General features: G+C 38.9%; 1 protein-coding gene across 4 annotated transcripts in view; it reads left to right on the forward strand.

Annotated features, from left to right (window-relative positions):
• Positions 1 to 26,035, forward strand: part of ASTN2 (astrotactin 2) — a gene marked incomplete at both ends in the record, with an annotated part of 945,572 nt that overhangs the window by 118,949 nt on the left and 800,588 nt on the right. For all 4 annotated transcript variants that reach the window (XM_080940102.1, XM_080940100.1, XM_080940099.1 and 1 more), the window contains one exon: positions 6,190 to 6,377. In XM_080940102.1, coding sequence (XP_080796228.1) covers positions 6,190 to 6,377 — 188 coding nt within the window. The remainder of the gene's footprint in view (positions 1 to 6,189; positions 6,378 to 26,035) is intronic.

Raw genomic sequence — 26,035 nt, forward strand, 5'->3', positions numbered from 1 at the left:
CTAAGTTTGAGCCGCTTCACTCATTATTATTGGTTTCCTTTAAACTGAAGTCTCTCTAAATGGCCTCTTATGAAACAATTTTCAGTGACCTTACTGAATGTCTTTTCTCCTCTGATGAGACCCTGACTGGCACAGAAGCAGTTACAATAGCCCATGAGAGGGATGATAAAGACTTGCATTAATTAACCATTATAGAGATTAAAAAGAGGATGCAGTGTTTTGCAATTACTTCCTAGGCCCACTCTGAAGGTTCATGATGGTCAGTTGTGAAGTTGTAATAGCCAGTGGCAAGGATTGGCTGGAGTTAACATCACTACCTTCCTAACTCTGCCTGCCTGAGCAGTGAGTTCTTATAGGCAATTGTCTATAATGTCTTCCTCCTCAGTGAGGCCAAGCCATTTACAAACTCATTGGAAGCTCTCTCTGGATTCCTGCAAATAATCTACTGGAGGGTCAGCCTGTGCTGTGGAAACAGAAGGCTGGTTAGTTAGCCACATGGGAGATGTTACCAGGATGGCTGGAGATTGGAAGAGCTGCTTATTTTCATAATGACCTTCAGGAATTAAATAAAAATACAATGAGCGCCATAGATTAGGAGGAACAAGCCAATTAAAAGCATAACATGCCTTAGGGATTTTTATTACTTTTCCAGGAGGCTGAAAGGCATCAGTGGCCTCAGAGGTGGGATGGAGGGCTACCCGGAATTACTGATGAAGGCTGATCCTTTTGCTTGCCTTTGTGGGACTGTTGAGGGGATTTGAGGCTTTTGAATATTTCACAAGTTGCAACCCATACGTGGGAGAACAGAGAAAGGTGAAAAGGCAATCCCTGTGTTTCTTTATGTTTCCAATATAAAATCAAGCTCTGCAGGCTGGGGGAGAGGCAGGCGCTGGAGTCAGAAAACCACCGGAAGGCATGGAGCACCAATTCTCCCACTTTAATATCTGCTGTTTCGTTTTATATTCATCATGTCAGCATAATCTGCCTTTATGGGAATCGTCTTGGTTCCCGACCAAATGCGTTTAGTCCCCCTTTGCTTTAAGTCTGATTGTAATATAACTTGAAGACATCAATGAGATGTTTATATAGGGGGACCAGGGGTAGAGAAAAGGGAAACTGCAATTGGAAAATCAATCAGCAGGGAATTTCAAGAGCTGGCTTCGGTCATGCTACAATTTTGTTGACCTGTTTTTAATGGACACAGGGCTGGCTTGCTGAATAAGCTTGCTCTGCTGGTCTCTTACTGCATGCCAAATAAAGAAGAGGCTTTTACACAAGTTACTGAAATCCCTAACTCTGATGGAATCACATTTGTTGCATTCTTACATCTATATCTTGCTCTATTTACTGGGTTACCCAGCTGGTCCTTGACTTTCTATCACCATGGTAGAATAGTGTCTGTCCTTAACTGTGCTCTCTCAGTAGTTCTTGGACTCTAAGCTCATAGAGTCCCTTCTTCACGTTGAGTTCCCAACAGATATTTACCGACTCTTTCTTTAATTTTCTGATGAGACTGAACACCCTGAAATCTAATTTTTAATAAGTGTACCATTTCCATATGTATATGTATATGTATATGTGTATGTGTATGTATGTGCATGTGTGTATGTGTATATGTATATATGTACATATGTATATATGCATATATGTACATATTTATATATGTATATATGTATATGTGTATATATGTATACACGTATATATGTACATATGTGTGCATGCATGCATGTATACGTGTATACATGTATGTATGTATATATGTATATATGTATATATGTGTATGTGTATATATGTGTATATGTATGTATGTATATATGTATATATGTGTATGTATATATATGTGTATATTTATGTGTATATGTATATGATGTATATGTATACATATATACACAGATGTAACTATATTTACTTATACTCCAAAGATCCAGGAAGTATTTACTGAACATGTATTATATGCCAAGTACTTTTTTAAAGTGTTTGAGAAATGGCAAGATGTAAGACATAAAAAGTCCCTGGTCTTCTGCAGAGACAGAGAATAAATGTGGATGATAAATTTCTAATAGTGGCAAGTGTTATTGGGAGGTTTTGGGAAGGCAACATGGTAGAGCTTGGATATACTAAGAGAGGAGTCCTACAGGTTGAGTGTTCAGGTACAGCTTCACAGAGCAGGTATTATTTGGACTGGGATGGCAATATTGAGCAGAAACCAATTTTTAAGCCCTGGAAGGGGATTGAGGAGGTTTTGACAGAAAATACTCATTCCCTGATACAACAGTGAGATGGCACATCAAATAGAAAAATTAAGGCTCATAAGGCTTTAACTCATGATGATGAGGATATAGAAAGGAAGGGACAAGTCAGATCACTTAGAACCTCAGAGAATGTTTGTGTGTGTAGGTTATGACATGGGGCTGGGAAACAGCAAGCAGACTTCAAAGAACTTTTGTTACTAACAGACTCAGAGCTCCCTGCAGACAATTCATTTATCTCTATAATCTGAGCTGTTAAGTAGCCTATAACTGTGTCGCATTGTGGTAAACTGTATTGAATGAATGAATGGATGAATAAGTGAGTGAGTGAATGAAAACTAAGGCTCTTTGCTTCTACTAAAATAGTTTTCATGCTGCAGTCTCCTGCTTCTCCTCCTATTGCCCCAACACCAGTCTCTTTGTAATAATGTAAGTCCTGAGCTATCCTCCGTGATTCAATATTTACTATGTTTCACACACTGTTATTATCATTTAACGTTTACTGTCTGCTGACTGTGCACTCATCACTGTAGCAAACAAAGAGCTCAATCTAGTTTTGTTCATGAGCTAATTTAGTCAAGGAAAGGAGATGCTGCACAGGCAGTTGGTGGTACTGCTGAAATTGCGTTGACTGGAAAGCCACAGAGTCCAGCTGAGAACAGATGCACCAGGAACCTTAAATGTATCACTAACCATCTGGGACCCTCTGTTGCCTAATGAGAACATGAGTGGGAAAAGTGTCATGCATGGAGGGATTTGAAAGCTCCAGGATAAAGGAACTCAGATTTCCACTAGTATACCTGGGCTTATTCTACCTGTCTAACCAGCTCAATCATTCCTGTTTGGCTGACATTTTATAGATGGAGACTATTCAGTCTGGGATTGCTATAACTACTTAAAGTGCCAAACCTCAGTCCCAAGGTCCCTGAATCTCTAGTTCTGAGCTTTGATGCACTTAGGAAAATAAATGTGGTGCTAAGCAAGCCATTTCTTACAATACCTCCATCTTACTGTGGTACATCTGCATTCACAGAAGATACTGCCAATGTCCGAAGTCCTGAGATAGGGAAGCTGATTGGTAGGTGAAAAAGAACACGACAAGCCTAGAGGAAGGAAAGTGTGGAAAAAAAACCCAAGCATTGTCTTCTACCTAAGGACAATAATAAGCCCTCACAGTTTGGCGTTTATGGTTGTAAGAGCTGATGAACTGTTATTAATTACCTCCATCTCTTCTTCATCTTCATATGATCGTTCAAGCAATCCAAGACTGTATGCCCTTAGAATAATAATTCATCATTTTCTGACCACTTTTATTTGGAAATAGGGAGGCCCTAGAGGATTGTAGAATAGAATGTTCAGTACTGTGAGGTGACTTCTGTTGTAGCTTGTGGTTAAGAATAAACAGGGAGCCAAGGGGGAAGGATGTAGCCAAGTTAAGATGCATTTGCAAGAAGTCAGAAAACTAGAGCACAGTACTTCATTCAAAGAGGCTGGATTGAGTTTAGGAGAAGGCTGGAATGCTCGCTGTCTTTTCAAGGATTCACCAATTGACTGAAACATTGGAAAATATAAAAACACCATCAAGAATATCTCCAGAATTGTTTTATAACAACTGAAGACTGAAATAGACTCTATCCATATCAATAATTATTATGATGATTATAAATCAATAACTAATTTAAAATTTATAACTAACTTTTCTCTTAGTGCGTACTCAGTGGAAGAAACACATTCCCTAAGGACTTCTGATTGCTAATTGTAGATTTATTTTAAGTCGATATGCGACTGGACAGTGGAGAGGTAGGCAGAATAAAGGGAGGAAAACGGAAGAGGAACAGTGTTTGATAAAAACAAAATCAAGATTGAGCCAGGGAAAGCAGACTTAGATTCTGATGGCCAAAATTAGACATACTTAGACATAAATATTTAAAGAGATTCTATAGGTCTTTATCTCACATGGAAAGGCAGTTTGTATCTTTGTCTATTGGATGTAATCTTATTGTGTAGAGGGTTTATGAGTTGAGAATCTATTATATAAACCCAGTTGGAAAGTTACCGGGCTTTCAAGTGATGTTGTGACAGGCAATAGAGGAAAGAAGACACTGGGGCAGTAATTTCACCAGGGGACAGAGGCAGTAGGGCAGGCTGACTGAACCACTGAGAAGAGAATCATGTGGAGGTGGTGGCATGGACCAAGTGATGGAGTCTGTGCGCACAACCTCATACCAAAAGCAGGGTCCACAGAGTGAGTCTGCGGGGGCCAATAAAGAGATAGTCATTCAATTTTAATATTTACTACAACAGCTAACCTCAAGCAAGTCAAGTCCTTTGAGATTGTAGAATATGAGGAAAATCCAATGGAATTTGGTTGGGCTAATATAATCTACTTACCTTTGTGAGGTGACCTTACAGGATCTTCTTATGGGCACAACTATTTGGCTTCCAAAACAATTCTGATTTGAGTGAAGAACTGGTAATTCTCCTAGAAGCCCATCTTACAACTCCTTTATTCATAAGATGCCCTCACAGAGTTTGTCCTTTTGAGAGGTTTCCAGGCATGTCTTGCTTTTGTAAAAGGCACTAAGAATACAATTTATCATTCCTAAGCAAATACTTTTGAAGCCTCTTCCATCACTCTTGTTGCCTAATAAGCAATTATGGTGGCAATATAATACTTAGTTTAAGTACTATTCATTCATATGTTATTTCTAAATGTATTTATGAACAAATAAAAGTGCACAGAGCTAGGATCTTCAAACTAAAAGGAGATCTGATTCAACAAATTACTAGGAAGGCCTAAGTATTTCCTTCAAGTTACATGACTTAGTAGAACTGTGTAATACCTCCCTCCCTCCCTCCCTCCCTCCCTCCCTCTCTCTCTCTCTCTCTCTCTCTCTCTCTCTCTCTCTCGGTGTGTGTGTGTGTGTGTGTGTGTGTGTGTGTGTGTGTGTGTGTGTCAGAGAGACAGGGACAGAAACCGAGAGAGAGAAAGGAATGTATATTCAATCATATATGTGTGTGGAAGTACATATCTACATGTGTACGTGGTTTCAGGAAGTCAATGTTGGGTATCATCCTCAGATAACTCCCATCTTAAGTTTATTTAGAGAGTTGCTTTCTGAATCTGGAACCCACTGATATGGCTTTACTAACTGACTAGTAAGCTCCAGGGGTCTCATTCTCTCCACTTCCAATATCTGGAGCATGTACTACACCTGAAATTTTTAAGAAGAGTGCTGGGGGAATCCTATCTCAGGTTCTCTCTCATGCATGACAATCACTTAACTGACTGAACCATCACTCATTCCCTTTCAATTATTGTTAATCACTGGAGATATCTGAGACAAAGCTTTCTCGATTTGGTGTTCGTAACATACCGTGACCAGAAAAAACTTGAACTTGTGTATATCAACAGTTGAGAAAGTTTTATAAGATCAGATTTCTCCAGTCCCTTTCGTTAATAAGAGATGACTTTAGAACCTCAACCAAACCAAATACTCTTTTGTGTCTTTTCAGCTGTTATTCAAGGACTTTCTGATCAGTGTCTGTAAAATTCATACACGAACCCAATAATGTTTTTCCTTTTATTTCTGCTAGTTGTACAACTTAAAAAAAAAAAAAACTGTAATACGTTTATTTTTGTGCTTAGTTTCACTCCACTGTTGGAGAAGAATCACCTTCTCATTCACCAGTTCATAGAAAAGTTGCACTGGACACACCAAGATAAAGTGGTACCTCTGGTACTGTGTTACTTTATGAATATGTGGGCCATACTTTTCTATCTATATGGAAGTGGTGACTGCTGGATCATAGGTGGTATAAGCAAAGTATCATAACAAAATAATAGGTTTCTGAGTTCATGACTGTGTGCAGCAGCTTTGCTTCCAGAGCACAAATCATGGCACATATCTTACCCAGAGCCTTCAATCTTATCTTACAGAGATGTCTGGCACAGCAGCGGACATTTCATTGGTTCACTGGAGACAGCAGTGGCTGGAGAATGGCACACTGTACTTCCACGTTTCCATGAGCAGCTCTGGGCAGCTGGCCCAGGCCACTGCTCCCACACTCCAGGAGCCCTCGGAGATTGTTGAGGAACAGATGCATATTCTCCACATTTCCGTGATGGTGAGTAGCTGGATACGGGAAGAGGGTTCAAGACGGAAAGAAATATGAATTATTCTGCAGATGAAAGGATAGTAGTATTTCCTTGTAAGAAGACAGAGTGGTACTCAGAAGTTCAGGTGGAGTCTGTGGTGTCACCTGGACTGTCACAATCACATCTATCATCTGTCAGCTGTGAATGCTAACTGCACATCAGCGGAGAGAATAAAGGGCATTCAACTCTGACCTTTAGGCTGACATATCTTGCAATAGCTGTTTAACATCTGTCATTTGCTTCTCTTGCTTGGATGAGGGGTGGGGTCCAGTGTTTTTGAATAGATCTGGTCTCTCTACAAATTACTGAGCAAACAAAAATGGAGTAAAATGAACAGGAATCACTTTCCCAAGTGCTTTATGCCTCAGGACTACTACAAGTTAGAAAGAAGAAATGAGTCTGATGAGGACAGTGCAGCCACTTAGGATGATGTTTCTATTCTTCCCGCATTTTTGTTGTTGAGTATTCTGAAGGGATACAAAAAGCCAACCAAAAAAACCAAACAAACAAAGTTTACCCCATGTGCCAAATTGATCAAGCAATAGAACTGTTCTTGAGCATTCAAGCCAGCACCGAGTCCCACAGACTCTCCTATCTCTACAATCCGAGTCTGTATTGAATATCTCTCACTTGTCCAGAACTGTGCTGTCCACATTTATGAAAATTACCTCATAGTAGTGAAACAAGAATGCATAAAGTGTGGCAAATCAACTGCATGTTAGAGATAAAATTAGGAGCACAAAGATGCAAAGGTATCTTCTAGGTATGTTGAATGGTATAACACTTTAAATCTGTTGCCCCTTCTGAGGAGCCTACTAGAATCAACTGAGCATTGGACAGATGGATGTGTGGGACCAGAAGTTAGCACTACCTGTCCTCCCTCCCCAGATATCTGTTTTCACATTTTGAGACACTGTGTCTGCCTGAAGCTGGAGCTTAGGGAATTACTAGACTGTCCGATGGCAACCTCTTGAATCCTTCGATAATGAGTTCTAAGTTCTGGGACAATATGTACATGTTACCATACTTGACTTTTTAATGGGGATTCTTAGGAAACACAATTAGAATTTTATTATTGTGAAGCAACCATTCTACCAACTGTACTATACCTTCAGCCCAATTTGTTATTGCCTTGTGAATAGAAAGCTAGGGGACAAAACACATCCAGTATACAGAAAGTACATCAGACAGACTTGGGGTAGCCTCTGATACATTACTCCTTATCCCCGCTTCAAATTATTATACTCTTCAAAGCCAATCTTAAGTTATTTCCAATTTTTTTTACATTTAATGGACTAACAAGTAAACAAAAATAGGAAAAGATATTTCCCACATATAAAGAGAAAGGCAGAGCTCAGAAAGGTGAGTGATCTCTTACTCCTTTGGTTAGTTCTTTCTTCTATCAAGAGTAACTAGTGAAATTCTGCAGTGGAATAGAACTTTGCTTTATTTTCTCTTCAACAAACACTGCAATAGATGTTCTGATTAGGGCTGAGTGAGATCGTGGAATTTTTCTCTTTTTAGAAAAATGTACGCATACCCCAGCTAGATAGCAATGTTAATTTTGGACCTAACAAGTGCTCAGCACGTGGAAGAACAAATCAAGGCCTTTGTGTTATTCATGGAATGTGTGTGGTAGACTTTTGCATATACATGTATATATTTAGCAAATGATGCAGCCACATGCCAACCCAAGTAGGTGCGTGCATGCTAATTTTGGGGTGCAAATTTGTAAATACCACTTCAGTATACTTGCTTAGTTCCCATGGGCTTTGAATTAGCACCTGATGTTGGAAGGGCTGGAGAATGTGATTGCTCTTCTGTCTTTAATATTTGGACATGAGCCTCAGCTTCAATTAATATTTATTAAATGCATTTCATCCTATGCCATAATGTTTACTTGCATGCATTTTTCCTGTAACCCAGTAACCCATATCAGATTATCTTAATTATAAATGAGTACTAAGTGTACCTCTTCTGATTCCTAGCCTAGTGTCTATTCCAGTAATCCAGTCCCCTCAGTATCAAATCCCTTACATCTTTCTCTTTGCTCAGAAAATTCAGTTTGAAAATAATAACTCAATGTGAATCAAATATCACTGAAATTCCCTGCAGGATTTACCTGCAGAAGACAGAATGGAAAAGTTGGCATACTCTGTACATCACACACACACACACACACACACACACACCTATAACTTGTGGTCCACTAGTGAGGATCTAGAGAGATTTTTTACTGTCTCCTTACCCATTGCAAGGACACTTATATCTTGGATACACTAGATGTTCAAAGGTGGCTTCTCAAAGATAGTACCTGTCTCTAGGAATATTATGAGGCAGGACTCTAGGGCTCTAGAGCCTGTGTACAACATTTTCTTGCCCCACTATCTTGTTGTATCAAGTATTTAATTTCTCTGTCTTTTTTTCCCATGGGGTATATGTTGTAGTAATATGTGCAACTACACTAAGTCCTTGAATCATAAAGGCTTGGATCAGAGCTAATTAAGGACATTCACTTTTGTGACTAGGAGGCAGTTCCATTGAAAAGGTAGAGGTATTCAAAGTTATTATGCTCCCCTTATTTGTGAATGAGAAAATTGAGTTTCACATTATGCTTATCCTTGCCTGGGGTCCCCTGAACGGTCAGTACTTTAAATGCTATGGTCTCTGTCCTTGTTCTCATTGCTACGTAAAATGCAGCAATAACACAAAGGGAAGCATTTGCTTTGATGAACACTGAGAATGGCTTCCCAAATGACTGGGGACTCTAATTGCAAAGATAAAAAGTCTGAGACTTGGAAATTTTACTTCATGGCTCTTTAGCGTGGAGACAATTCTGGGAACATGCTTCCCCGAATTCCAGGCTCATGTCGCATGGTTACTTCATGAGCTGTAAGTTTTATCTTTGGTCAACATCTGAGATGTTTTGTAAGAGGACCAAAGTCATACATTGAAATCTCAAACAAGGGTAAGAGGCAAGAATCTTTAACTTCTGTCTCCTTCCCTCAGCATTAAGGACAAAAACTCAATTCTCTACATCTGTAGCCTTCTATAATCTATGGCTGTGTAGGAGGAGGCAAATGCTCTTTAGGCTCCTTACATCCTGTACTTAGCATCTGTGTAATTCCCAAGTGGACTACCACCTGATTATCAGTGTCCTAAAGGATGATATAATAGAGAACCTTATTGGTGAACCTGGGCCAGACAGTGGATTGTCATTTCCTTCTATCAGCCTCAGGCATGCAGGAAGCCTAATGGCCAAAAGAAAACAAATTATGTGGAATTCAACTCAGCTGGCTCTTAATTTACCTCTCTTCCTCACCCATACCTCCTTTTGCTTCTCACTTTTATCTTGACTGGATCCTTTAACATCACTCAGACATAGGTTTTTTTTTTTTTTTTTTTTTTTTTTTTTTTTTTTTTTTTAACCTACAAAACCATACTGATGGTATGAATCTCAGAGAGAAGAACATATAGAGATAGTGATGAACATTATTATGCATACAGTGAGCCCACAGAGAGAATGGATATTAATATTACCATTACAGCAGTGAATGTTTCAAGGAGTATGAAGACACTGGTCTCTTATTTGTGCTGCTCTATTGCTGTGTGATAGAGAGAAAATTGTTGTAACACCTAACATTTCTTTTGAGTATTTGCTATATGCTGGGCTGTTTTGCTAATTCTTTTTAACATGTATTATCATACACAATCCTTGCCGGATCTCAACTTGGGTACAATCATGAAAAGTAAACAAACAAAAAAAAATCAAACAAACAAAACAAAATAAAAACTGAAAACAAAAAAAAACACCTTTAATATTAATGAAATTATTTTCTGTGAGATTTTGAACATGCATAGGTTAAAAAGATTAAACATACTCATTTGTATTTCTCACCTGTGCAATATACTGACTACCATGTGTCTTCTTTGCTGTTGGCTTAAATGCTACTGTACCACAAATGACATCTTACAATTACTCCCTCTTATGTGGAACTCATGGTCAGATTAATGGGGTTTATGGCTTAGAAGGTGATTCCAAATTTGAATGCTATCTCTGTCATTACCTTTTTATCTTTGGTCACATTACCTGTGTCACCCATAAAATTGGATGATATTCCCCATGGCTTAAGGAGTTTTCCTCAGTGTCAATTGAGGCTCCACTTACGAGTACCCTCTACAATGAAGAGATATAGTCACAGGCATGAAGAAGTTTCTGCTGCCAGGCAGTCTAATGGCAACACTTGGACCATTTTGTTTAATACAGCAAAGCCTCTAAATGGAGATTCTGTTGTTTACCCCCATTTTCAGACAAGAAACCTGGTAGTTTGTGAGATTTTTGAAGCCTGTTCACGCATATCACCAAGAAATATTGAAACTGAGATTCCAACTCCAGTCTGTCCAAATTGAGAGTCTGTGTTTTTTGGGCACGATTCTACATGGCTGAGTGCCTGACAGCTAGTGCTCAAAAAGAAAAGCTGTTATTAAAATGTTAGCAGTAGTGAGGGTTTATCATGCCTGTTATTTATGGGGTATCCACTTGATAGAACTTGGAACCTTGTCAGTTTGGGAGAGAGGTGCCTATGCATGCCAACAGTTTATGATAGGGCAATAGAAAGCCAGAAGAAGCTGAGCAATTTGCCTTCAGGTATGGCATCAGAGCAGGCTCTTGGCTTGAATCCTTTAGGTATCTTTTGCTTTGTTGTCGGAAACAACTCTCAGTATCAGTCATTCTCCCAGGTCTCTTTGGCATCTGAATCTGTAAATGAAAACAAAGGGTTTGTTTTTATTCTTTTTAAATAGACTTCTTGTTTTTTTCTTTTAGATTATAATATAAGCACATTATTTTTCTACTCCTTCTAAACCCTCCCACAAACTCCTCCTTATTCTCTTTTAAATCCATGGCCTCTCTTTTGTTAATTGTTTTTTTTCATAAACATATGCATCTACAAATATACTTCTAAATATAACCTGCTTGCTCTGCACATATGTTCTTGGAGCTGGGCATTTGGTAACCATTTGGTATGCTCTACCCTAGAAAATACCTATTTCTCCCGCTCTCAGCATTCTTTAGTTGCTTGGAGTAATTTTTGAAAGGTAGCTTATTTGGAATGGAAGAGTTCATTTGCTCCAGGTGGCCTTAAGGTTAAATGTAAAGTCAACTAGCAAATGTGATCAAAATTTTGTTGCCTGTTCCAGGTGGCCTTAAGATTAGATGCAAAATTACCCAAAAAAAGTGATCGGAATTTCTTGTTTTTCTTTGCATTTAGATGGGTTTTGTTTGTTTGTTTGTTATTATATTTTGTTGGGGCTACTGTTATATTGAGTTTTTAGGATATATTTATTTTTGCAATTATCAATAATTTTTATAGCAAAAATAGTTTCAAGTTTTTTCACAGGGTTGGACATTATAACTTCAGTCCATACTTTGCTTAAACAATGATATCATTTCATTTTGATGTACCATGTCTTGTTTTATAGATCTTCACAGAAGTTATTAAAGAAACAGATTGAGATCAATATCTTTTGTCATGTAGTTTTCTGGAAAGAAAAAACTTTTGGTCTTTTTTGGAACTAATGTTTTTATAAGACGGATGAAATGAAATGTATAGTTTGATATTTTAACAACTTTTGAAGGCACTTTTCTCTTAGAAAAACAGAAGTATGTAGCTCCCCACAGGAAATGCTACAAGTGTGATCTGTTGGACCCCCATGAGGAAACACTAGAAGACACCAGAATCACAATAGCAACATAGACTATCTCCCAATATACTTGAGCTTTCACAATGGAATGGCTCAGCTAGCATGCAGTGCAAACCTTGTTTCCATAGCAGTATGTTGCAGTAAATAACAGAGTGGAAAAAGTTCTTTACCAACCCCACATCAGATAAAGGTCTAATATCCAAGGTATAGAAAGAACTCAAAAAGCTAGACACTAGAGAATCAAGCAACCCTATTAAAAAATGGGGCACAGAGCTAAACAAAAAGTTCTCAATTGAGGAATATCAAATGGCTGAGAAACATATAAGAAAGTGCTCGACATCCCTAGCCATCAGGGAAATGCAAATCAAAACAACCCTGAGATTTCGCCTCACACCAGTCAGATTGGCCAAGATCCAAAACTCAGATGACAGCGGATGCTGGCTAGGTTGTGGAGAAAGAGGAACACTTCTCCACTGTTGGTGGGGTTGTAAACTGATACAACCACTCTGGAAATCAGTCTGGTGATTCCTCAGAAAATTGGACATAATACTACCTGAAGATCCAGCTATTCCACTTCTGGGCATATACCCCAGAGACACTCCAATATACAACAAAGACACATGCACCATAATGTTCATAGGAGCTCTATTTATAATAGCCAGAAGCTGGAAAGAACCCAGATGTCCTTCAGTAGATGAATGGATACAAAATTTTTGGTACATTTACACAATGGAGTACTACTCAGCTACCAGAAACAATGATTTAACGAAATTTTGAAGAAAATGGTTGCATCTAGAGAAAATCATCCTGAACGAGATAACCCAGTCACAAAAGAACAGACATAATATGCAGTCACTGATAATGGGATAGTAACCCCAGAAAGCTCTGAACACCCCAGAAACAACTCACAGACTGTGTGAAGTTCAAGAAAAAAAAACATTATGCTCAATCCTTACACACCAAGAAAACTTTGACTAATTCTGGGTTACATCCTATTTTACATGTACTTTTTGTTCATTGTAACTAGTAAGACCTTAATGCACACTATCAAACCTTTGGAAACAAAAAAAAAGCCAAGCACTGACAAAAATGTATTCATATACTTTTATGCAAAAATGCTTAAAATTTGTTCATTTATCTTTGTTTTTTAAAATAAAGTTGTTCAAAAAAATAATTCTAAAAACAAAAAAACAAACAAACACAAAAAGAAGCAAACAAAAATATTAAACAATAAAATAATGGTTTACCTCTTTACTGGCCCTGAGGTCTCACTCAGGACTGGTTTTAGTTCGGAGCCACAAGCTCCTCTGGCTCCCAGTCTGAGCCACCACCAGCCCAACTCATCTGCTCAACTCCCTTTCCTTGGCAGTTGACTACCACCTTTTCTCTGCTTCTGTCCTGGGGTATTTCTGTACCCCAAAATCCCACACAAACACAACTGTAATGCCTGATAGCTTTTCATACAGGTTTATATGTTCAACTCTCAATTCACAAACCTTCTGAACAACAAGATTACATCAAATAGAGAAGGTACTCACCACCCTTCATATAAAATGCTATACTTATAAAATCCTTGATGTTCATAGCTTTTTAACACCAATAAATATCACCTGGGTTTAGCTGGTCCTTTGGAAGCTCCATGTTGCCACTATCTTCATCTTCTGTCCTCTCACCTCTCCCCACCTCTTCGACCTCTGACCTCTTGTCCTTTGACCTCTTAGATCTCACTTTTCTCCACCCCTTTCACCCTGCCCAGTCACTGGCTTTACTTCATTTTACTACTTAAAATGGAAAGGTTCAGTTGGAATCTTGTGACTAGGCAGTCCTTCTTGGGGAAGTGGAATTAACATTAAAATACAAACAGCTTTGGGACAATCTACAGCTGTATCAGCCAAGGTTGGAAGCCCAAGCATTAGAATTCTAAAAAAAAATTAAAAGATAGAAGGACTGTTGTATTTCTTTCAAATTTAGATGATCTATGATTCTCTGATGTCATAATATCTAAGAAATGCTTTGAGGAATATAACATGCCACATAAACCTAATTAACTATTATTACAATTCTTAGTCAGTAGCTTAATTTGAAGGATCTGTGTTATATTTGGATACTACTTATTAAATCTTTTTGTAAAATATGGCTGTAGATCATTGTTCTAATAAGTGCTTTCACTCATTCACAACATATCACTAATTCCTGCAGTCACTGATTTTATCAGATATTTAATTATAGATAGGTATATCTATACAAAATAACAATGAAAATCTTACCTAGTAGAAGAAAAAAAAAAAAAACAAACAATTTAAGCAGTTTTTTTTAAAGATCTGTGGTATATGTGTCCATGTCTGTATATGCTTAGTTTGTATGGGTGCCCATATACATTTATGCACTGCATGTATATCCCAGAGGACAACCTCGATTGTCATCATCAAGAAATTCACAGACAGAGATTTTTTAAAATCCTGGCTTATAATTTAGATGTAGTTAGCAACCAGCTACAGACAGGTACATAGTCATCTTCCCATTCCCAGTTATTCGTTTGGTCATTTACACAATAGAAATAAAATTAAAATCATAGTATCAAGTGGAGAAAATCTATATGGAAGGATTAATAATATTCCCAAAGCAACAGAACTATAAACACCTACTGGGACATTAAAGGTGGAACACCTTTCACTTCCCAATATCTTTCTTTCGTAGATCATTCAGTTATATGTTCTGCAGATATTCTCCCTTAAGACTCAAGGACTGGCCATCTTGTTTCTCGTACATGTGAAATGTGTGAAGTTGTAGGGGCTGTGACTCAGTTCTACTATTCCTGTCATTCTGGAATGTTGACTGAAGCAGAGCCCCAGTCAGAGACATTTGGTTTACATGGCAGAGCGAATCAGCAAGGCAGCTGGTGGGAATCTAGGAAAATACAGAAATGTATCTGATGCTCAGATGTTGCTTCTTTCACTTTCCGTGGGCCAAAACACATCCATCCCATGGCCAACTGCAGAGCCACTGGTGCAGGAAGCAGCTCTCTCTAGGAGATATGCACTCAAATCATGACAAACAGCAACAGATTGCAGCCATCTTTACTTTCCTGGTCAGAAAGTGAGAGTTCTTCTTCTAAATGAAGAACTACAGGTGGTCAGCGCCTGCTGAGAGAGGAAAAAATTCAGTTTCCTCCTGAAACAATCTCCCATATAGTTTGTCTAATCCCCAGTACTAAGTCCTCTATATATGTATGCACTTTTTAGGAGACAAGAATGGGCTCAGTAGGTTCGGTGGATGTGTGTGTGTGTGTGTGTGTGTGTGTGTGTGTGTGTGTGTGTGTGTGAACAATAATAAACAAGAAGTAGTGGAGGGTGTATGAGAGGAGTTGGGCAAAAGGCAAGGGCAGATGTGATGTAGCTGCAGTGTTCTGTATGAAGTTCTAAAAAAAAAATTACTAAGCAAAAGAAACAAATTAATCCTTCAGAAAAGAAAGGAAAGACAAAATAAGGAGGCAGTATGCATGAAGCCTTTTGTGGCAAGGGTGATCAAAGCATCCTGGAGACAGAGGGACTCAGCTGGAGAGAGGGTCCTGTAGATAGTTCCTTTGAGGCTTTTGGCCAAGAACTACATCTTGGTTTGAAAGAGGTAGAAAGTGGCAGAGAAAATTCCAGACAGGAAAAGTAGACAACTGTCTGTATTTAATTGAGAAACTAGTCTATAGCAGCTGAGTACCAACTACCAGAGGCACAAGGAGCAAGAGGAGTGATGTTGGATGGTGCAGGGCAGGATATTGGAGTGAGTGGTGACGAAGATGTCAGGAACAGACCGGAAGCATTCTGCACAGTGAGGATGGTATATGGTGAGCTTCATAGACTATGGGTCAGAGAAGAAAACATTAGGAAATGTCAGTTTGGAGGCAGTGCGGTGGCTTGAAGAGAAGGTGACAGGTAGTTCATGCAAAGGATTACAATTGAGGGGAGGGCAGAGGAAAGGGAGATTGTATACTTGGTAATTCCCCCACATATACAAACTAGAATGACAAAACCATTGTACTCTCACCTCTCCTTGAATAATTTATTCTCCTTCAGGAACTCAGGGCTACTATACTGTGTTCCTTTAATACCTCTTCCTGCTGTGTGTGTGTGTGTGTGTGTGTGTGTGTGTGTATGTGTGTGTGTGTACATGACTTGACTCAGTGTACATTAAATGTGAGTGCTGAAATCAGGTTGGTGGTACCTTGGCGGAGTCTACTTTTCCTTTCTCCCTTCATCTTCTGTGCTCAAAAGACAGCTCGGTCTAATAAGAAGAGATGCAGTCTTGGAGAGAGACAGCTGTGTATTCAATTTGGATCTGTCCTTTTGGTTGTTTGCCATTAGGTGGGGTTCTAAATCTCTCTAATATTCACTGTTTCCTCTGTTGTAAATTAGACCTTGGAGACCATATTGTTTCTCAGGGCTGAGGGCAGAATAAGTAATAAACTGTCTTTAAAGCATCTTAGCACAGAGCTCAGTGAATCCTTTTTCTTTAGTCTCTAAATTTTCTTTTCTTTAAATATTTTCTGAGTTAAGTTGGGCTGCATTTAAGAACGTCGACTTTCAGATACTGTTAGAAGTAATGAACTGTGTAAATAAATGGGGCAGAAGGGACAGCCCTTTTTTACAACAGAACTTCCAATTAATAAATACAGAGGAAATGGGAAAATAGAATCCCACTATCAAGCATTTACCACTGTAGTAATTACTGCTGACCAGCTCCACCTTGTGTACTAAGACAAATGGAATAATGTTGAAAACAACAGGGTATTTACAGCGTCAAAGTAACTTTGCCCTGGACATTTATGAATTACCAGAAGAAAACAGTGATGTTTCTAAGCTGAAGTATGACTACTACCAATTCCATTTGTTTCTTTAGGCTACCATAATACATTGTATTATGTATTATGTTTGTATATATTGTATATGTGTGTGTGTGGGGGGGGGTTAAAGCCTTGTAAATGTGTCCTATATACTTTAAGTGCCAGGAATCTAAAACCGTGCATGATGTAATCCAGGCAGCCCTGCTTCCAGAGGCTCGAAAGGATACTCTGCTTTCTTCCAGCTTTCATACAGCTCCTGATGTTCCTGAGCTTGGAGCTCCTTCAATCAAGTTTCTTCCTGGATGTTCCTCCTTGTCTCTTTCCTATGGTCCTTTTTAATTCGGTACCTCCCATAAACATATTTTTCACTGGGTTGAGGGCACACCTTAATGGTCTCCTTTTGCAAGGTCCTTACTTAAGTCTTCATTGGTTTTGTTTGCTTGCTTGCTTGTTTTTTTGTTTGTTTGTTTTAATAGGGTAACACCTGCACAGACAGGATGTAGACAGTATCTTCTTGGGTTCCTCCATTTAACCTACAATATTATCTCATTTGAGCATTCAGGTTTATCCCACTCAATTAAACGGTATGCCAATGGCATAAACCACTTGCCTTGAGGCATTAGGAAAAGTCTCCTAGTTCAAACTGTATCCATTTAATTGCAAGAAAATGTTAGATAAGGCCTATGAGGGATAATCTTCAAATATATAACTGGAAATCTTCCAAGTTGCCCAGAACAGAAAGGAAAGGAAGGACTGAGCAATCATTGCATACTGGACTTTTTGAAGGAGCCAGAGTAGCTAAACCATTGTATATAGAGGTCCCTGAATTATAATCTGGAATCCCCCCACCCACTACACACTAAGAATATTTGTAGGAAATTTTGGTGAAACCCTGTGTTTCCTGTAGCAATGCTGTATCATTGCTCATTTCCTGGATTACTTGATTCTATGAGATTTACTGCACTGCAGAAGCATGGTGCATTCTCTTTATGACCAACCTCTATCCACTATGATAATGTTTAACTCATCTGATCTATGCTTAGCATCTCAGAGTGAATGTGAGCCATAAAAGCAACGCTTTTAGGGCTGGAGAGATGAGTAAGTAGAGAAAGCATTTGCTATGTCAATGTGATGACCTGAACTCTCATCCCTGGAACCCATGTAAAAACTGTACATGAGGGCATATACATTTGTAATCTCAGTTCTCCTTCAGTGATACAGGAGGTAGTATGAGAGAACTGCAGAGCTACAGATGCACCATGAGGCAATTTAGTCAAGCAGATGCTACTGAAAACAAGACACTTTCTCAAAGTGGAAAGTGGGGGCTGACACCTGAACTTGTCCTCTGACTTTGACATAGATTTTGGGGCAGATTTCACTCCACAATCTCTCTCTGTCTCTCTGTCTTTCTGTCTGTCTCTCTGTCTTTCTGTCTCTTTGTCTTTCTCTCTGTCTCTGTTTCTCTGATTCTCTCTGATTCTGTCTCTCTGTCTTTCTGTCTATCTCTCTGTCTTTCACTGTCTCTTTTTCTCTAACTCTATCTCTCTGTCTTTCTCTCTGTCTCTGTCTCCCTCTGACTCTGTCTCTGTCTTTCTCTCTTTGTCTCTGTCTCTCTCTCTGTCTCTCTCTTTCTCTGTGTGTCTCTTTCTGTGTCTCTCTCTGTCTCTCTCTCTCTCTCTCTCTTTTACACACACACACACACACACACACACACACACAGCAATGCTTCCAGGACTCCACGAGTGGGCTCCAGCGTTAAGTGACAGGTGTGTGACACTAGGTTTCCAACCTGGTTGCTTGGCAGTTTGTGCACATCTCTGTCCCCTACTGTAAACTATTATCGCCAGAAAGTCTGGTCCTTTGTGTGGAGGGAGCTTCATCTGGTGGGGTTTCCACACTACCATATTTCACTTCACTGGTATAATCATCCTGTCTGCAGATTCAGTGATAGTCAAACAATTACCCAATTCAAACTTCTTCTGCGGATGTTCCCCAGCTCAAGGGCGTCTTTAATAGCAAAATAATACTTGTTTTTCCTTCCTTCCCGCTCTGTTTTTTTCCTAATCTCTCCCCAATGAGACATAACATTAATTACAACAGTTAACTGAAATTCTGTCTCTATTACTGCTTGCCACCTTTTTCATCTTGCCTTCTGCCTCCCCAGTTTCCTTCCTGAATGAAGGAGGGGGAAGAGTCAAGGCATATGTTAGTCATGTTTAACTTTTATCTGGCTGCCTCCTTAGTGCTGAATTTTGAGTCACAGTGAATCAGTATCTGTGTGTGTGTGTGTGTGTGTGTGTGTGTGTGTGTGTGTGTGTGTGCAAGTGCGCACTGCTTGTGTGAGTCTGTTTCATATTCCCATGTCATTTTCTGCTAATTGTGTTGTTTCCTCTTGTATGGGGAAAAAAATCTTATCTGTTTTGGATTAAAATTCAATGAAGGTCGTAGCGGCTGGAAAACTTACCAGTCTGCTGCAATTAATGTTCATTTAGCTTTGATAAATTGGACCGTTCCTTTCAATAGGACTGGAGTGGATTGCTGGGGCAATAATTCTTCCATTAACTCAATGATTCTGCCTGTGAGGAAGGACCTTGCCCTTCTTTTGTTTGTCATCTGTCATTTGAAGGATCTAGGCATATGTCAGAGATGATTTATCCTGATTGCAGTGTCTGGTTGTATCAAAAACACTTAAAACCACTAATTATTTTACCCCCTGTAAATTGCTTGATTAAACAAATGTGAGGTTGGAGTTGATGCAGAGAAATTGGGGGTGGGGGCTGGGTTCCTACCTGTAGTTTTGACATGCTGGGAAGTATTATATGTTCTTTCCAAAATCTGTTAGAAAATGAGTTTGTCGAAAAACTATGTGCATTACATACATTATTTTGCTTAATTTACACATCATTTCTTTATGATAGTGTTTCAGCATCACCTGGGAGGAAAATTGAAGTCCAGAAATGGAAAATGTTTCATCCAATATTAGCAATATGGTATTTATTTTAAGCCATATATTTTGATATTAATTTGACTTGTGTGGTCCGTCCTTGTCTTGTTTTAGTCACTGAACATTAGAAATTTTAAGATGGTCTAATATTGTTAATATGTACTACTTATTGTTAGTGTATCACTGAGCATAGCAGAAAATATTTATCCTTTGTAAAAAAAAAAAATAAAAGGTGGGGTTGTTTAGTGTATTAGTTCACTTTCAAGTATTTTTTTTGAGACCTCTTACTCTTTCCCATGATGACTATGCCATACTATATTACTTTCTACTAACACTATACTAGGGTCCCTTTTCTTTGAGATGATATATGTTAAATTTAACATTTAAGTCAGGTACATTGTGGTACTGAGGCAGGATAATCATGAGCTATGTAGTTCAAGCCCAGTCTGGACTATAAATAAGAACTTCTCTTTCTCTGGGAAAAAAAAATATTCCTGGTATCATATGCCTGTAATCCCAGCCATTAGGAAGTCTACGATAAGAGAGTCACAAGTTCAGGGCTTTCTTGGTCCTAATGAATAATTTTGCACAGTTCTATCTCATGAGCAGAACAAAGGAAAAATAAAAATGACAGGGCTGAAGCTTATTAGTAAAGTGCTTGCTTAGCATGTGTGAAGCCCTAGATTCAATATCTACGCCCTGAGAAACTCCAACACCAAACAATGCATCCATACAATACTCCATACAAATCATATCTAATATGAGTACCTTAAAAAAGAAGTAGAGTGTACACTTACCAACAATGACACAAAGAACTACCAGATGTGCTTGTTTCAAACATTTCTTGGACACCATTCCTGGTCTGCCTGACTGAATACGAGTTTAAAATCCCAGGGTATGTGCAGAGGTTCAAAAGAAAATAGTAACCACTAGCCCCATAACATGGTAAAAGGAAAGAGAAATCCTCAGCTTGCTCGTTCTACAGAGTTTCATTTAATTCTAACAAAACTCTATGATGATCCAGTGGCCTCTCCATCTTACAGACTGATTCATTGAGGAGCCTCAACTATGCTAGCCTTGCCCAAGTTACATTGCCTCAGAAAATGCTAACAAGAAAGCTGGATCCTTTGCATCATTGGCAGCAAAATCTTTACTCTTCCCAAGAAAGTCAGTTGTAATTGCTCTGTTCTCATCTCCCCAGCCCCCAGTCTCCATTTCCTTTAAAATTCTCAGAGAGAATGGTCAACTGTAAAGGCACTAACTCCCAAGGCTTGAGACCTACATCAGTCTTTGGAACCCACTTGATTAATGGACAGGACTAACTCTTGAATGTTGTCTTCTCGAAACCACATGCATGTTATGGTATGCATATGAACACCCAACACACACACACACACACACACACACACACACACATGCCTCGGCTCTCTCCATGGGTGCCCCATCAGTTTTTATTTATTTATACTCAGGTTGCTGCCTGAAAGAAGTGTTTGAGGACTGCCCTGAATTCATGTTCCATAGGATGGAATTCCATAAGGATGGAATTATATAGGTAGCTATGTATGGTGGTTTGAATAAAAATGGCCACATTAGATTCATATTCTTGAACATTTGGTTCCTAGTCGGTAGAGAGTTTTGGGAAAGGTTAAGGGATATGACTTTGTTTAAGATGTGCCACTTGGGAATGGGCCTTAAGGTTTCAAGAGCCCATCCTTAGGCCAGACTCTCTTACTGCCTTCCACGTTCAGAAGAGATATGTGCTCTTGGCTACTACTCCTGAGCCAGGCCTACCTCATGGCTGTCATGTTCTTCCTCATGACAACCATGGACTAATGCCCTGAAAGTTGTTAAGCAAGTCAGTAAGTAAATGCTTTTTGTAATAAGCTACCTGGATAATGGTGTGATTGTATCTCATACTCTTTTGCCTCTGCTTGAGACTCTTTCCTTTCTATTAGGTTGCCTGGTCCAGTCTCAGTATAAAACTTTTTAACCCATCTTATTGTATGTTGTTTTGTCTTGTTTTATTGTCATTTCTTTGAGGCTGGCTCTTTTCTGTAGAGAAAATGGAGGAGGAGTGGATTCAGGGGAGGGTAGATATGACTTTTTGAGATTCTGAACAACAGGTGTTATAGACTGACCGCAGAGGAAAGCCCATAAATTGAAGCCCTTAGCCTAACCTTGCTGTGGCTATATTGGGAGACAGAGTATTTAAGGAGGTCATGTAGGTCATTAGGTAAGCATTAGGGTTTTATGATGTCTTTAGAAGAAGAGACAGCAGCCATGAATGTACACAGAGGAGAAGCTACCTGTTGACACAAAACATAGGTAAAAGACCTCATCAGAAATCTACCTTTCTAGGACTTTGATTTTGTCTTTGAAGCCACAAGGACAATAAAGCAATTAACTTATATCTTCCAAGCCACTCTTTAATGATATTTTGTGCAAGTATATTATTTTGCTGATATAAGTAAGAACTGAGAGTGATGTACTTCTATCTCTAGTGGCTGCAGTGACCTCAAAATTTGGGAGAAAGAAATGGAGATGAACTAAATGTTTATAGAAGACAGGCAGAATGGGTGTCTGGTATGTAACTGAATTGGTCAGATTGGGAAGCAGATGATGGATTTATCACACTGCGACCTTTTCTCTGCATACAGCACTGATGCATATCCAGAGGATATGGGGCAACTGTGCAGGTGACAGCTCTACATGTGGTCACTGTAGCAGTTTTAAGACTGTTTAGCATATGCCAGTGGTCTTCATCATATTCTAGCTACTTCCTTAAGTTTTATGCAACTTCTTGTTAGCTCAGAGAAAAGATATTGGAGAATACACATGTTTTATGAATGAAGAAAGTGAGGAAGCCCAAAACCACTTACAGAACTGCCCTCAGACTGAGATTCAGCATTCTTTCTCTCTGTGTTTTTCTGTGCATCTTTATCATCTATCTATCTATCTATCTATCTATCTATCTATCTATCTATCTATCTATCTATCTATCTATCATCTATCTATCTGTCTAAATATCTATCTACCTTCCCTATCTATATATCCATCCATCCATCCACCCACCCTACCACCCAACCACCCACACCCACCCACCCACCCATCCACCTCTCTCTCTCTCTCTCTCTCTCTCTCTCTCTCTCTCTCTCTCTCTCTCTCTCTCTCTCTCTCCCTCTCCCTCTCTCTCTCTCTTTATATATATATATATATATATATATATATATATCATATATATATCATCTATCTATATATTTAGCTATCTATCTATCCTCTTCTTTCCTCTTCCTACCACTTAAGACAGGTCTTACTATTAAGCTATCCTGAGTCTTCCTGTGTACATTAGGTAGTGCTAGAACTACAAAGATCTGCCTGTTTTACTACCCTCTACTTCCACCACAACCCTGAGTACAAAAATTTTACCTGTCCCTGCTCTTCCTGGCTTGATTATGCATCTTGTGCTCATGTATTCCTACTAGTATATTGACTGCTATCTGTGAAAATGCAAACATGCTAACTCAGAGAAAGAGTCTCTTTCTTTTGTTATTATTTTCATAATCTCCTAAGAGATGATATTAAATGAAATCATTTGTCATACCTGGAATGAGACATGTAACCTGACAGAGCCTTATATCAGTGGATTATATCAGTGGATCCCAGCCTCTATAAGGCTACTTGAATGAAGTGGTGGGTAGCTCACCTATAGGAATTACTAGACAAATGGAGGCTGGAAAGTTGTCAATCTCTTCTAAGTGCTCATGCCATGTTCCTATTTCTTTCTTCTAGTTTTTAGTATAACATACAATTCATGTTTTCAGTGTATCTTAAGGCTATCTATTGCCAAGTGCCTCCTCTTACCCCCCTAAAGTACACTTTTCTCCCGCCTTCACGTTCTTAAAAAGAGAAAGCACATACTAAGTCCAGTTTGTAGACATGTGTGCACACAGGTGGAGGCCTATTTTCCAGAGCAAAGTCAACCTGATCACAACCACACTTCGATAAAATGACTTCCTCTTCCCCCTGCTGCCTGATATCCCTTAACTAGGGATAGAGTCTTCATTGGCTTGACCTTGTACAAGTTTCACACAAGTAGCCACAACTGATGTGAGTTTATAGTACCCTGTTTATTAGATTTTACATTTAGGGCAATCAGCATCTCACCTCTTAACTTCGAAGAAAATTAAATAGCTCAAGAATAATGTCCATGATCTTGCCTGACAACTGGTAGATACTCAGTTCATTGTAATTGTGGGTATTACTACTCACAGGCACCTGGGAATTGTACTTATTGTAGATTCTGAAATCAGGGAGTCTATGATTTCAATGAAGGGCCAAACTTATTTTGTCTGGCCTGTGCCAACCAAGGCTACTCTCACTGGTCTCCCGACTTTTGAGAGGTCAGCAGCTACCAGCAGTAACTCAAAACTACCCTACAGACATCTGCTCCGGGGAAGGTGCAAATCCATTGGGCCTTTTCGAGTGGTTCAAAGTGAAAAATGAGGATGTGAAGCTCTAGCAGCATCTGGGTCATTGTTTCTGCACCAGGAGGTTAACTGGCTTTGGGAAACCTAGCTGCTGTTTTTGTCTAGGTCTTTGTTTAGGAATTAATTAGGAATGGCAAAAAAAAAAAAAAAAAAAAAAAAAAAAAAAAAAATGCTGCCTGAGCATATTTGTATCTCTGGAAGTTATAAAAAGGATTTTACACAAGTGCATTTTTCACCCTTTAACACTTTATGAAAGGGGACACATTAGAGCAGGAAGCATAGGGGGAATTGGCTTTGAAAAGGGACACCTGAGCCCTCTCTCCATTCTACTTTTGTTTGCTCACTTGCATGGCTCATCCCCTCCCCCCTTTTTTCTGATGTGTGTGTATATGTAGAATACTGGTATTAATAGCATACAGTGAAAGCTTTATTTAATTGCTGCAATAGCCTAGTGAGAAGGCTATTTTCAACCCCCTATTACACATGAAAGAAGAAAATTATTCTCTTAGAAGTAATGCAGCTCAGTCTTGAACGCAGGATGTAAAATCCCTAGCTTTGTGCTTTTGCTGGGGTACGATTTCACCACATTCAATCTAAAATGCCATTGCTGGTCAGTTAAAATGTCTCTTAAAAGGCTGAATGAGGAACATGGAAATAGGTTCTTGTACAAAGAGGTTTTCATGCATGTGTCAATAATGAACATAATGAGCTATAAGGAATATACCTTATATTGGCAGAACTTAATCACTCCCAGATACTTCATTTATTTGTCATTATTAATGAGAGTGTAATAATACTATTAACATATCTGTATGGTGCCTTGGTAGTTTCAATACAAAGCCCACACATGGCTTTAATGACTGGACTTAGATGTCAGATTGACAAGATTAAGAAATATCTGCTACTGTTAAAAGATACCTATGTATCTATGAGGGGTAGTATTCAGACAAGATTGATGAATGGGAGAGTAATCAATCTTTTGGTTGATTGATAATAAATAATCAATAATAATTGATAGGATAAGACAATGACTGTGAGAGAAATGCCTGCCCTCAACTCAATTGTCACTCACCTTCTGACTGGTGTCTGGATCAGAAAAAAAAGCCCAAGTGAAATTCCTTGAGTCTGCACTTCTTGAAAGAGTGTACATCTCACTGCAGTAATGATCTCCTATTAACTTCACACTTTGGCTTCTTCGGCCTTTCAGTGTGAACTTAATATTCGTAACTCTCCAGGGAGTTTCTAGACTTTTCATTATGGAATGCTGAGTTTCCTGGATTAGGCAGCTACTAGGATCTCTGCTTCTCCAGCGTTCAGATACCTATTGCTACTGTTATTATTGAGAAACTCAATATAAGGAGTGCTCTTTATACATACAGTACTGGGTTGCTAGAGGAAATTGGAAAGGTTTCAAAAATGGTAGGTGTTAAGGGAGCACAGAAAACCAGAGGGTCTGGTAGGGGCTCAAAAGATAATAATGGTGATGAAAATACAGGCAGTAAGTACTGGGCTTGTGAGATTTCACATGAAGACTACTAGAAATTAGAATAGAGGCTATTCATGTTTTATTCTGACAGATGTTTCTTCTACAATTTTTGACTATGTCCAGAAACTTTATAGGCTGATAAATTTGGTCAAGGAACTTTTAAGAAAATAGAG

The sequence above is a fragment of the Micromys minutus genome (genome assembly GCF_963924665.1).
Source record: "Micromys minutus genome assembly, chromosome: 28".
Classification (NCBI taxonomy): domain Eukaryota; kingdom Metazoa; phylum Chordata; class Mammalia; order Rodentia; family Muridae; genus Micromys; species Micromys minutus.